The 13,766-nt window shown below is 36.6% G+C and overlaps 1 protein-coding gene across 20 annotated transcripts in view; it reads left to right on the forward strand.

Annotated features, from left to right (window-relative positions):
* The window catches only part of DBT (dihydrolipoamide branched chain transacylase E2), a 72,764-nt gene that overhangs the window by 15,929 nt on the left and 43,069 nt on the right, over positions 1-13,766 (forward strand). For 8 of the 20 annotated variants that reach the window (XM_078332651.1, XM_035252291.3, XM_054236612.2 and 5 more), the window contains 2 exons: positions 734-857; positions 11,676-11,751. In XM_078332651.1, coding sequence (XP_078188777.1) covers positions 734-857; positions 11,676-11,751 — 200 coding nt within the window. Of the gene's footprint in view, positions 1-44; positions 166-733; positions 858-11,675; positions 11,752-13,702; positions 13,736-13,766 lie in introns of all 20 variants that reach the window. The other 12 variants (XM_078332654.1, XM_078332657.1, XM_078332653.1 and 9 more) reach the window with 5 other exon arrangements.

The raw sequence follows: 13,766 nt of genomic DNA on the forward strand, positions 1-13,766 counted from the left end.
ATTTGGACCTACTTATTTCTTTCTTTCTTTTTTTTTCTTTTGAGACAGAGTCTTGCTCTGTCACCCGGCTGGAGTGCGGTGGTGTGATCTCGGCTCACTGCAATCTCCGCCTCCCAGGTTCAAGTGATTCCCCTGCCTCAGCCTCCTGAGTAGGTGGGACTACAGGTGGGTGCCCCCATGCTCAGCTAATTTTTTGTATTTTAGTAGAGATGGGGTTTCACCATGTTGGCCAGGATGGTCTCGATCTCTTGACCTCGTCATCCTCCCACCTCGTCTGGTATTACAGGTGTGAGCCACTGCGCCCTACCTACTTATTTCTATAATAGATTTTTAAATAATATTATACTAAGGTATTATATAAAATAGTTAATTCTAAAAAGTCATCTATAAGTTACTATAAGTAAACTTTGGGGTATTGTACTATACAAGTTTTTCATTGTTTTTAGAAATTATTACTTTAGAATTCTTTAGTAGTTTTAGTTGAGGAAGTCCAGTGGCTTAAGCATACCTATAAGCTGATGTATTTATACAGAATACACTGTTAAAATGTCTTTACTTTCAGAAGGAATTTTGGGCAAGGGTCATAATATAACAAATATAAATCTAAGGATATAATATTTCTATTGTGATAATGGTTCTACTTTTAGAATAGAATTGAAATTCAATTTATACTTAGAGATAATCCATTGAGATTGCTTATAAATGCTTTTACTTTTTGTTTTCTCATCTGTAGATTTGTGTTCGCTATTTTCAAATATGTAGTAATGTTCATGTTTTGAAGCCAAATTATGTGTGTTTCTTCGGTTATCCTTTATTCAAGTATAGTCATCCACATCTCTTCCTGAAAACAACTGCTGGTAAGTATGTTTCAGAATAACATGTGTAAAATAATGCTTTGTATCTCATTCAGTAATATTATTATTTTTTTATGGCCAATAAACATCACGTTTATTTTCCTGAAAGAAAACATATCTTCATACCTTAGGATAACTATTAATATTAGTAACTAACAATTGTTTTTATTTATAAACTTGCTTTTTATCTAATAAAGTCACCAATGATACAAAATATATAACTTGAATGTTTAGAGACCAGAAAAAAAGTTAATAACCAGCCTACATTTAAAAATTGATTATTTAACATGTTAAAATAAATTGAACCTACTCTAAAAGAGAAGCTTGCTGATTTGAAAGATGACATCATCCTTTAATTTATTATGTTAACACCACTGATGACATAATTAAATGAGAGCCTAAAATGAACTAATTAGCTTACCTCTTTGACTTCCCCGTCATTGCTAATAGTAATCAGCCAGCTGAAAATATGAAGCAGTGACAACAAGGCTGTGTGAGCTCATGCAATTCCTTTTCCTCTACAAACCCATAGAAATATTGGATTAAATATGATAATTTTCTTCAATATGTAGCCCAAGGATAGGGGAGGAAATGAGCAGATACCTAAAACAAAGGAATACCAAAATCCTGAATAATAAGCCTTTAGCTGAAACAGGCATTTCAGGATGGACTGGACATATGTAATGTAAGTCTGAGTTAAAAATACTCACACAGGATCTTTGGCAGATGACAGATAGAACTGATATTCTTGTATACCTGAAGAACTTATTCTCCATAAGGAAGTCATTAGGTAACAACCTCTCTCATGGATTCAAGAGTGAAAAAAAAAAATCTTTAAGAAGAATGGAAGCTCCAAGCAAATGTGAAATTCACATTCATTCTACCCAGGTGTTGGGAAAATTCTTTTTTTTTTTTAAGTGATGCTTCTTTTTTATTAGAGTACCCAAAATATTTGTTAACTATATTCAAAAAAAGCATAAATACAAGGTGATGAGGGGACAGAAATATGAGAACTACTTTTCACCCTTATCTCTATTATAGGTTGAGCATTCCTAATTCAAAAATCCAAAATGTGTATTAAAACATTTCATGCACCCCACAAATATATACACCTACTATGTACCCACAGAAATAAAAATGACAAAATTTGAAAAAATGAAAAATGTGCCAAAATCCAAAAGTTCTTGAGCAGTAACATGACATTGAAAGAAAATGGTAATTGGAGCATTAACTTTAGCAAATAATTCTAGCAGATCCTAATATATGGATTTTTGTATTAAGGGTGTTAAACCAGTAAGTATACTGCAACTATTCCAAAATTTGAAAAAAATCCAAAATCCAAAACTCTGTCAGTCCCAACTATTTTAGATAAGTGATAATTAACCTTATATTCTGTTGAAATGTACCATACATATATTTCATATTCTAAAGAGAAATCACGTTTGGTATCCTGCAGATATAACTTTGAGATATACAGCAATATTTCATTTGTGAACCCAAATTATGCCTTTTCTTTATCAGATTTTAGAGCATTTTGAAAGTTAATGATTAACATAATAGTTGAAAGAAAACACTCTTTTACTTTCAAAACAATTCTACATTGAATTCAGCGGGCAGTTTTATTTGATTCTTTACCTAGACATGCCACTGAACTTGGGAGAAGGAATTTTTTTTTTTGCATTTTAGGTTTTGGGGTACATGTGAAGAACATGCAAGATAGTTGCATAGGTACACACATGGCAGTGTGATTTGCTGCCTTCCTCCCCTTCACCTATATCTGGCATTTCTCCCCATGCTATCTCTCCCCAACTTCCCACCCCCCACTGTCCCTCCCCTATTCCCCCCAACAGACCCCAGTGTGTAGTGCTCCCCTTCCTGTGTCCATGTGTTCTCATTGTTCAACACCCGCCTATAAGTGAGAACATGCGGTATTTCATTTTCTAGTCTTGTGTCAGTTTGCTGGGAATGATGGTCTCTAGGTTCATCCATGTCCCTACAAAGGACACGAACTCATCATTTTTGATGGCTGCATAATATTCCATGGTGTATATGTGCCACATTTTCCCTATCCAGTCTATCATCGATGGGCATTTGGGTTGGTTCCAGGTCTTTACTATAGTAAACAGCGCTGAAATAAACATTCGTGTGCATGTGTCCTTATAGTAGAACAATTTATAATCCTTTGGCTATATACCCAGTAATGGGATTGCTGGGTCAAATGGAATTTCTATTTCTAGGTCCTTGAGGAATCGCCACACCGTCTTCCACAATGGTTGAACTAATTTACACTCCCACCAGTAGTGGAAAATTGTTCCTATTTCTCCACATCCTCTCCAGCATCTGTTGTCTCTAGATTTTTTAATGATCACCATTGTAACTGGTGTGAGATGGTATCTCAGTGTGGTTTTGATTTGCATTTTTCTAATGACCAGTGATGATGAGCATTTTTTCATGTTTGTTGGCCTCATGTATGTTTTCTTTTATAAAGTGTCTGTTCATATCCTTTGCCCACTTTTGAATGGGCTTGTTTGTTTTTTTCCTGTAAATCTGTTTGAGTTCTTTGTAAATTCTGGATATCAGCCCTTTGTCAGATGGGTAGATTGCAAAAATTTTTTCCCATTCTGTTGGTTGCCGATTCACTCTAATGACTGTTTCTTTTGTTGTGCAGAAGCTGGGGAGTTTGATTAGGTGTCTTTTGTCTATTTTGGCTTTTGTTGCCAATGTTTTTGGTGTTTTGGTCATGAAGTCCTTGCCTATGCCTATGTCCTGAATGCTTTTGTCTAGATTTTCTTCTAGGGTTTTTATGGTGTTAGGTCTTATGTTTAAGTCTTTAATCCATCTGGAGTTGATTTTAGTGTAAGGTGTCAGGAAGGGGTCCAGTTTCTGCTTTCTGCACATGGCTAGCCAGTTTTCCCAACACCATTTATTAAACAGGGACTCCTTTCCCCATTGCTTGTTTTTGTCAGGTTTGTCAAAGATCGTATGGTTGTAGATACGTTGTGTTGCCTCCGAGGCCTCTGTTCTGTTCCATTGGTCTATATCTCTGTTTTGGTACCAGTACCATGCTGTTTTGATTACTGTAGCCTTGTAGCATAATTTGAAGTCCAGTAGTGTGATGCCTCCTGCTGTGTTCTTTTTGCTTATAATTGACTTGGCTATGCGGGCTCTCTTTTGGTTCCATATGAAGTTTAAGGTGTTTTTTTCCAGTTCTGTGAAGAAGGTCATTGGTAGCTTGATGCGGACAGCGTTGAATCTTTGTAAAAGATTCCAAAAGTAAGTTACTTTGGACAGTATGGCCATTTTCACAATATTGATTCTTCCTAACCATGAACATGGAATGTTTCTCCATCTGTTTGTGTCCTCTCTTATTTCGTTGAGCAGTGGTTTGTAGTTCTCCTTGAAGAGGTCCTTTACGTTCCTTATTAGTTGTGTTCCTAGGTATTTTATTCTCTTTGTAGCAATTGTGAATGGCAGTTTGTTCTTGATTTAGCTCTCTTTAAGTCTGTTATTGGTGTAGAGGGATGCTTGTGATTTTTGCACATTGATTTTGTATCCTGAGACTTTGCTGAAGTTGCTTATCAGTTTCAGGAGATTTTGGGCTAAGACGATGGGGTCTTCTAGATATACAATCATGTCGTCTGCAAATAGAGACAATTTGACTTCCTCCTTTCCTAATTGAATACCCTTTATTTCTTTTTCTTGCCTGACTGTTCTGGCTAGAACTTCCAGTACTATATTGAATAGGAGTGATGAGAGAGGGCATCCTTGTCTAGTGCCAGATTTCAAAGGGAATGCTTCCAGTTTTTGCCCATTCAGTATGATATTGGCTGTTGGTTTGTCATAAATAGCTTTTATTATTTTGAGATATGTTTCCTCAATACTGAGTTTATTGAGGGCTTTTAGCATAAAGCGCTGTTGAATTTTGTCAAAGGCCTTCTCTGCATCAATTGAGATAATCATGTGGTTTTTGTTTTTGGTTCTGTTTATGTGGTGAATTACGTTTATAGACTTGCGTATGTTGAACCAGCCTTGCATCCCCGGGATGAATCCTACCTGATCATGATGGACAAGCTTTTTGATGTGCTGTTACAATCGGCTTGCCAGTATTTTATTGAATATTTTTGTGTCTATTCAGTAATATTTTTTAGTAGTTGATTGAAGACCTTCTAAATTAAAACGAAAGTTGACTCTGTATTTTTAGCTGGGCCCTCCCTATCTCCCTGCATCTTTCCAATTCTCATTTTCTTTTTTCTTGCCCTTTTTGTTTTTTACATAGTTTCCTTAATACTGGCACCTTGTTTTAAAAAAATTGATTTAGAGACAGGATCACACTCTGTCGGCCAGGTTGGAGTTTAGTGGTGCAACTGCAGCTCACTATAACCTGAACTCCCGGGCTCAAGCTCAAAGAACTGGGATTATAAGTGTGAGCTATCTGGCCCAGCACTTGTGACTTTATAAAGTTGGGCATGGGTTGTGTTGCACCATCTGTTATCATCTGGCTCATCTAAGGGCAACAGTCAGCATTGATACGACTTTCTCAATCAAGGTAATTGTAAATTTAATAGAAGTATCTTTGTGTTGTTCTACACATTGTGGTATTGTTTGTTGAATGAAGGACTTAATCTGTCATGTGAACATGGTGTGATGAAATCAGCCTGATTAGTCCTAAATACAAAGTTCCCTGGCTTTTACCATGTAAAGAACTTGAAGGATTAAGGATTAGATTTGGCAAGGGCACGAAAACTGTTATTTTTCCCTGATGTTCTATTGAGAACCCTGATAAAGAACTGTAGAATTTTGTTACACCATTAAGTTTTTGACAGATACATGGGGGCTTTGTTTGTGCTGGCAATGAAAAATGGGGGAATTTCAGGCAGACCCCAAGTCACTCTTTCCATGCTCTTTTTTTTTTTTTGAGACAGAGTCTTGCTCTGTTGCTCAGGCTGGAGTGCAGTGGCACAATCATAGCGCACTCTCACCATAACCTCAGACTCATGGGCTCAAATGATCCTCCTGCCTCAACCTTCTGAGTAGGTGGGACTACAGGTGTGCACCACCACACTTGGCTAATTTATTTATTTATTTATTGAGATGGAGTTTCGCTCTTGTTACCCAGGCTGGAGTGCAATGGTGTGATCTCGGCTCACCGCAACCTCCGCCTCCTGGGTCCAAACAGTTCTCCTGCCTCAGCCTCCCAAGTAGCTGGGACTACAGGCACATGCCACCATGCCCAGCTAATTTTTGTTTTTTTAGTAGAGACGGGGTTTCACCATGTTGACCAGGATGGTCTCGATCTCTCGACCCTGTGATCTATCCACCTCGGCCTCCCAAAATGCTGGGATTATATGCATGAGCCACCACGCCCAGCCTGGCTAATTTATTTATTTATCAGGGTGTTATCACATTGCCCAGGCTGGTCTAGAACTCCTGGACTAAAGAGATCCTCCAACCTCTGCCTCTATGTTTTTCTCTTTCTTTTCTTTTCTTTTTGTTCCTTCCCTCCTTCCTTCCCTCCCTTCTTTCCTTCCTTCTTTCTTTTCTCTCTCTATCTCTCTTTCTCTCTCTATGTTTCTCTCTCCCAGGCTGGAATGCAGTGAAGCAATCTCAGCTCACTGCAACCTCTTTTTGTCAAGCTCAAGCAGTTCTCCTGCCTCAGCCTCCTAAGTAACTGGGTTTACAGGTGCCCACCACCAAGCCTGGCCCTGGCTAATTTTTACATAGTAAAGATGGGGTTTCACCATGTTGGCCAGGCTGGCCTCAAACTCCTGACCTCAAGTGATCCACGTGCCTTGGCCTCTCAAAGTGATGGGATTACAGGGATTACAGGAAGATGGAACATGGCCATTTTCCATGGTTTTTCTATGTCATCCTCCACTAGGATATGTAAACTTTACCTTCTTTACTTTTTAAAAATTTTCCATTTTTTAAAGTTGATTTTTTTTTTTTTGTTACTTCCCAGAGAAAATAGATGTCATTCAAGTAGATACTGCAACTTCTTGGTCCAGTCTATAAACACTCATTATGAGCTTCGAGTTCCTGGATACATCAGTTCCAGGCTACTTGGATTCCTGGTCTACAAATTACTAGCTATGTAACTTTGAGCAAGTTTCATCATCTGAAAAATGGGGTTAATCATAGTATTTAACTAACAGTATTCTTGTGAGAATTTATTCATTCAACAATATTTATTGATCACCTTCTGTGTTCCAAGACACTGTTCTAGGTGCTTGGGATTTATCAATACACAAAATAAAGATCCTTATACTTGGGTGGATTAAACACATAAGAATATGTAAAGTATTTAGTGCCTGCTTTCTCTGGACACTTAAGGTTTCTCTTCTTCTGCTTCTCTTTTAAACTTCAGATTTTCATAGGATCCCATCCTTTGCCCTTTCTTGTACCACATCTACACACATGCCTTCACCTCTCACCTCATTGAACACTTCTGAATCTGTAGTCGTAGCTCAGATCTCTCACCAACTACTAACAAAACATCTCCATTCCAGTGTCCCCAAAACTCAGTCTTTTACAAATCTCTTTTCCTTCTGATATTTCTTAGCTCAGTAAATCATTAAGCTAGACTAGCCTAGCCTAACTATTGAGGTGAGACCCTGTCTCTACAAAAAATTTTAAAAAGTCAGCTGCACGTGGTGGTCCACACCTGTAGTCCCAGCTACTCGGGACTGTGAAGTAGGAGGATCACCCAAGCCCTGGAGGTTGAGGCTGCAGCGAGCCATGACCATGCCACTGCCCTCTAGCCTGCCCAACAGAGTGAGACCCTGTCTTCCCAAAAAAAAAAAAAAAAAAAAAAAGAAAGGAAAGAAAGTTAAGCTAGAAACCTAAAGTTATCCTTACTCTAGTCTCATATCAAATTGATTATCAAACCTATATTAATTTTATATCTTTTGTATTTCTTAAATCCGTCATCTTTTCAAACAGCTTTGAAAAGTATATAAATATATAAATCACATACTTGTGTGCTAGGCAGAGTGGCTCACACCTGTAATCCCAGCACTGGGAAGCTGAGGCAGGAGGCTTGCTTGAGGCCAGGAATTCAAGAACAGCCTCAGCAATAAAAAAGTGAGACCTCATCTCTACAAAAAAATTTTTTTAATTACCTGGGCATGATGGTGTGCACTTGTAGTCAGCTGCTAGTCCTAGCCAAGGTGGGAGGATCATTTGAGCCCAGGAACTTGAAGTTATCATGAGCTGATTGAGCCACTGTACTCTAGCCTGGGCAACAGAGTGAGACCCTGACTGTAAAAAAAAATACATTAATAAATTACATACTTCTGCTTCTTACCTGAAGTAGCCTCCTGCTTCCCCTGCCTTGTTTCGCCTCTGCCACCCACTCCCTAAGCCCATTTACCAAACTCCTGCCAGAGAGATTTTTTTTTTCTAAAATTATAGACCTAACGTTGCAGATCTGATATTATAACTAGGATTCCGTGTCAGTTCATTATTGCTGAATAACAAACAGTCCCACAACTTAGCGACTTAAAGCAACAAGGACTGATCATTTCTCAGGATTCTGTGGGTTGGCTGGGTGGTTTCCTTGCTAGGTATGCCTGGGCTCCCTAATATGGCTGTATTTGACTAGAGGATCATCTGGACTGGAAGGTCCAAGATGGTCTTACTCACGTGTCTGACAATCCATGCTGGGTTTCAGATGGGGCACCTCGTTTCTCCTTCTCTTGATGTCTCATCCTCCAGTAGACTAGATCGGCTTCCTTACATGAGGATTTTAGGGCAGCATTCCAAAAGGGAGAAGGGAGAAGCTGCGAGGACTTTTGAGGCCTAGCCTCGTGAACCTGCACACTTCACTTCTGTTACATTCCATTTGTCAAAGCAAGTCACAGCCCAGCAGATTTAAGAAGTGGTGAAATAGACTCAGCCTCCTTATGGGAACAACTGCAAAGAATTTCTGACCATGTTGATTTGCTACTGGGTCCTAATCACCTTTAGGGTAAATTTCAAATCTTTTAGCATGGTACTCAGTCTTTTAAATCTGGGCTGATTTCTTGCCACATACCATATCTCGGCCACAGAGAACTGTTTGTTCTTTAACCTTGCCATGAACCATCACATTTTTATGCTCTTGCTGTTCCTTGCATATTGCTTGGTATAGAGGTACCATAGTGTATTTTCTTGTTTTTGTGTTACTTAGATTGATTTCCAGTTCTTCATTATAACCCTATAGTAACCATTCTTTAGCAAAGTAGAATTACTTATTGAATCAAAAATGTTGATTAAAAAATTTTTTTTAAATGTTTTTGATTCTTAATACTAAACCACTCAGAAAGGTGTCAGGTTCTACTCTAGTCAGCAAGCTGTGAGAGGGCCCAACTTGCTCGAGAGGAAGTAAGAGGTACCTAATACCACCATAACCAAAATGTATTTTGTATTTTTATTACTAATTTAGCTCCTCATATTTAAGAAAATTTTACAACCCTAATTAATTTTTTATATGTTTAATAAGCAAATATGGTTAAACTGCAGTCTAAAGATACAGGAACATTCCTGTATAGGTTCCCAGCCATTTGTTAATCTGGAAAAGTTGGGGGGGGTGGTCCATACATGCTTTCAATTGACCCAGCAATCCCATTACTGGGTATATATCCAAAGGATTATAAAGCATTCTATTATAAAGACACATGCACACGAATGTTCATTGCGGCACTGTTTACAATAGCAAAGACCTGGAACCAACCCAAATGTCCACCAATGATAGACTGGACAACAAAGAAAATGTGGCACATATACACCATGGAATACTACACAGCCATAAAAAACAATGAGTTCATGTCCTTTGTAGGGGCATGGATGAATCTGGAAACCATCATTCTCAGTAAACTGACACAAGAACAGAAAACAAACACCGCAAGTTCTCACTCATAGGGACAATGAGAACACATGGACATAGGGAGAGGGGAATCAGACACTGGAGTCTGTTGGGGAGGTTAAGGGAGGGACAGCAGGGTGGGGTGGAAGGGTGGGAAGGGATAACATGGGGAAAAATTCCAGATATAGGTGATGGGGGATGGAGGCAGCAAACCACCTTGCCATGTATGCACCTATTGCAACAATCCCGCATGAACTGCCTAATGTACCCCAGAACCGAAAGTACAATTAAAAAAAAAAAAAAAAGAATAGCACAAGTAAAGGCCAAGTGGGTCAGGGGAGAATGACAAATCTAAGGAACTGAAAGTAATTTTAATCAAAATGCCATAAAATAGAAAGGTGAGACTTAATCCCAAATACATAAGCAAGAGAAAGTTATGAAAAGCCTTGAACAACATATTAGAAAATTAACCTCAATGTAATAAAACAAACATAAATCTGTTTTGGGGAAAAGAGCACTGCCAATGTTAGACACCATGGAGCACAAAGAACTACTCAGCTTGACCACTGTTGTAAAGATTGGCAATGATGTGAGGACAGTAACAAAATCAAAGAGGTTACAAGTGATAACTGTAATTTAGACATGAAACGTGTGATATTGTAATGTAGAATGTTTAAGTCTTAGCAGTTAACGTGGTTGGAATAGCATTCAAATAGCGTGAATGGTTTTCTCAAATGATGCACTCTTCTTTTGCTTTTAGCATGGTAGGTCTTCAGTAACAAGGTAGCGAATTATTAACTGAAATTAAATAGAAAAATGTTAGAACACTTCACCAAGAACGTATACAAATGCCACACATAGGCAAAAGTGTTTGGTCTTATTAGTAATGAGAGAAATGCCAACTAAAAGTACGTTATTTATTTAGATAAAACTACCTAACAAGGAGTGAAAGTATAAGCATTGAGACAAATGTGGAGAGGAACTATAATACAGCACTGATATGAGTGAAAATTTATAAAATAGCTTTGAAAGACTGTTTGGCATTGCTGTCATAAACTAAGTCAGTGTACACTTTACCATCCAGCAATTCAAGGCCCAGAATGTATATAACAGAAATTTGTAACCACTTATATTAAGAACACTTGACAAGAGTGTTAACATCTGCTTTACTCATAAGAGCTGTAGACTGGAAACAGCCCAGAGTTTCATCAAGAGTAGAATGGGTAAGGAAACAATGATACATTTGTGTAATGAAATAGTATATAGCAACAAATGAACAAATTTTGAAAAATTTAATGCTATTTACCACAAAAAAAGAAGAAACTCCAAAACATAATATTGACTGAAAGTAACTATTCAGTAAGTGAATAATAAGTTACAGTGTTTGATGTTAGGAAAAATAAAAAAGGAGGGATGGGTAGAAATTTGAAAAGGGGTAAAAAATGGAAAGAGGAAAGAGAGACTTAGGAATAAGTTGGCAGAATGTAAGTTTGGACAAACAAGTTTCCATCAAGTTTGCTAGGTATAGAACTACCTGATTTTTAGCCACTAAGAATGAGAAAGAATAGTTATATAAATTCAAAAGAAATCTGTTCATGTTATTATAGTTTCATAACTTAAAACAAGGATATCCAGCCGGGTCTCTTTTTATATATCTTTATTCCATTTTCTGTTCATTACATTGTTTCAAAATTTAATTAATTTGTTAGTAGGGCCTTTTATAGCCCTATCACAGACTGTTTTGGAAGTTGGAAAATGTAAGTTCTGCGGCAGTGCCAATAGGTCTGCAAAATAATTTATTTAAGTCTCTGATGGTTATGAATAATGGTTATGCTTTTAAAAATTATAAAATGCTGTTTTCCTTTCTGTAAGATGGAAGAATTTCTGCCTCTGAGAACCTCCTCTAATTTTAGATGTGAAGATATATATTAGTAATCTGTTACATACTTAATGAGATCATTTCTCATTTGTCTTTGAAGCTCTTCGTGGACAGGTTGTTCAGTTCAAGCTCTCAGACATTGGAGAAGGGATTAGAGAAGTAACTGTTAAAGAATGGTAAGTTAATCTGAAAAAAAACTTTTAAGTAAATTTAAAAATTGGAAGTTGGAAAGTGTAAGTTCTGTGGCAGTGACAATAGGTCTGCAAAATAATTTATTTAAATCTCTGATGGTTATGAATAATGGTTATGCTTTTAAAAATTATAAAATGCTGTTTTCCTTTCTGTAAGATGGAAGAATTTCTGCCTCTGAGAACATTCTCTAATTTTAGATGTGAAGATTAATTTTACTAATTAATTTCTAGTAATTAGTACTAAATAATACTAATTACTAATTAGTATTAGTAAACATTACTAATACTAATTTTAGATATTAGTAATGTTTAATGGATAGTTAGAATCCATTTAAACTGAGAAACTTCTTTATAAAAGACATAATGCATTTTAAAAAGCAATAAGGTAGAATTACCTTGTGTTGATGATATAGTGGTGATGGAATTTGTCGTACATCAAGGTATTTTATTCAATGTGATTTAAAACTATCAGGTAGTCTAAGCTCTCTTTACTATATTGAAAATGACTTTAGTAAGAATGTAAGTATGTTTGACTTACCGTTACCTGATACAGTTTGCTCGTATGTTTAGAAGAGATGAAAATATTTTACCAAAAATCATGAATCAAAATATAGATTTTGAAACATTAAAAAATTATCCTAAACAGGGCCTGAAACAAACAAACAAAAAACTTTCATCCTCTATCCCTTTTCTTTCTTTCGTTTTCTGGAAAAATAGAAACATCTCTGTGTACCAAACTCAGTTTTAGAGGTTTTTAGAAGTGGCAGGTAAGATGAATAAATAGATTACTTCCCACCATAGATTTATACCACTAAAGATCCTTTTAAGAATCTTGTTCAACCACCTGAACATTCTTTTCTTGTATTTCTTATTATTGCTTTGTAAGTTAGAAGAGAACTGTAATAACATAAACATACCTTATGGTTATGTCTCTGATAGCATTGTGGGATTATGGAAAGAACAATGGATTTCAAATCAGGAGAGCCTGACATCGAAACTTATTAGCTGTTCTACCTGTGACTCACTTGGTCTCTTAATGTGTCAATGAGGATAGCAGAATTTACTCTGTCAACCTCTGGAGTGTTAAAAGGATCAAAATAATGTCATGTATAAGAAATGCATTTGGCAATACCTTATTTTCAAGACCAAGACAGTAGTCAGAAATCTTTGTAGATTTTTTTTTTCTTTTTTTTGGTAGAGGTTGTGTCTTGCTATGTTGACCATGCTTGTCTCGAACTCTTGGCCTCAAGTGAGCCTCCCTCCTGGGCCTTCCAAAATGTTGGGATTACAGGCATGAGCCACGGCACCAAAGTTTTTTGGTTGTTTTTTAAAAACCATTTAATTTCTACCTCTTATTCTTTAGCCCCATATGCTTAGTATTGGACTTACAGCTCTTGGAAGAGGAAATCATTTTATTCCTATTAAAATTCTAAAAGCTCTTTTAATAAGAAACTAATCATTTGACTAGTTTTTTAGAAGTTCTTTAAGAAATATTAAGAACTTTCTTGAATTCTGTTTTTTTCTAACTTATCTATAAATTACTAAAGAAAAAATAAATTATATATATATATATATATATATATATATATACATACATACATACATATATTGTGTTGCACATGGTAAAATGCTAAAGGACAGAATTCTATCTTATAAAATGGAGCCTGAGAATAGAAATTTGAATATGTAAGGAAGCATAATTTAACAGAAGGTAGTGTGGTTCTGTGAAAGGGTAAATAAAACCTCATTTATTCTTAGAATTTGTGGCAGCAAATGTATGGAAAAAGAAAAAACTTAAATTTCACAAAGACTTTGACAAACTTCTGAGACAAGTTTAGATTTTATATGTGATTTTGTGTGAAAGTCAATTTTGTCTGATAGTATAGACACTCTAGCTTGCTGTCTTTCTCTCTTTTTTTTTTTTTTTTTTTTGTAGCCCAGGTTGGACTACAAACTCCTGAGATTACAGGTGAGCCATCACACCTGGCCTTGTGTGACAT

This window comes from Callithrix jacchus, chromosome 7 (assembly GCF_049354715.1).
Source record: "Callithrix jacchus isolate 240 chromosome 7, calJac240_pri, whole genome shotgun sequence".
Classification (NCBI taxonomy): domain Eukaryota; kingdom Metazoa; phylum Chordata; class Mammalia; order Primates; family Cebidae; genus Callithrix; species Callithrix jacchus.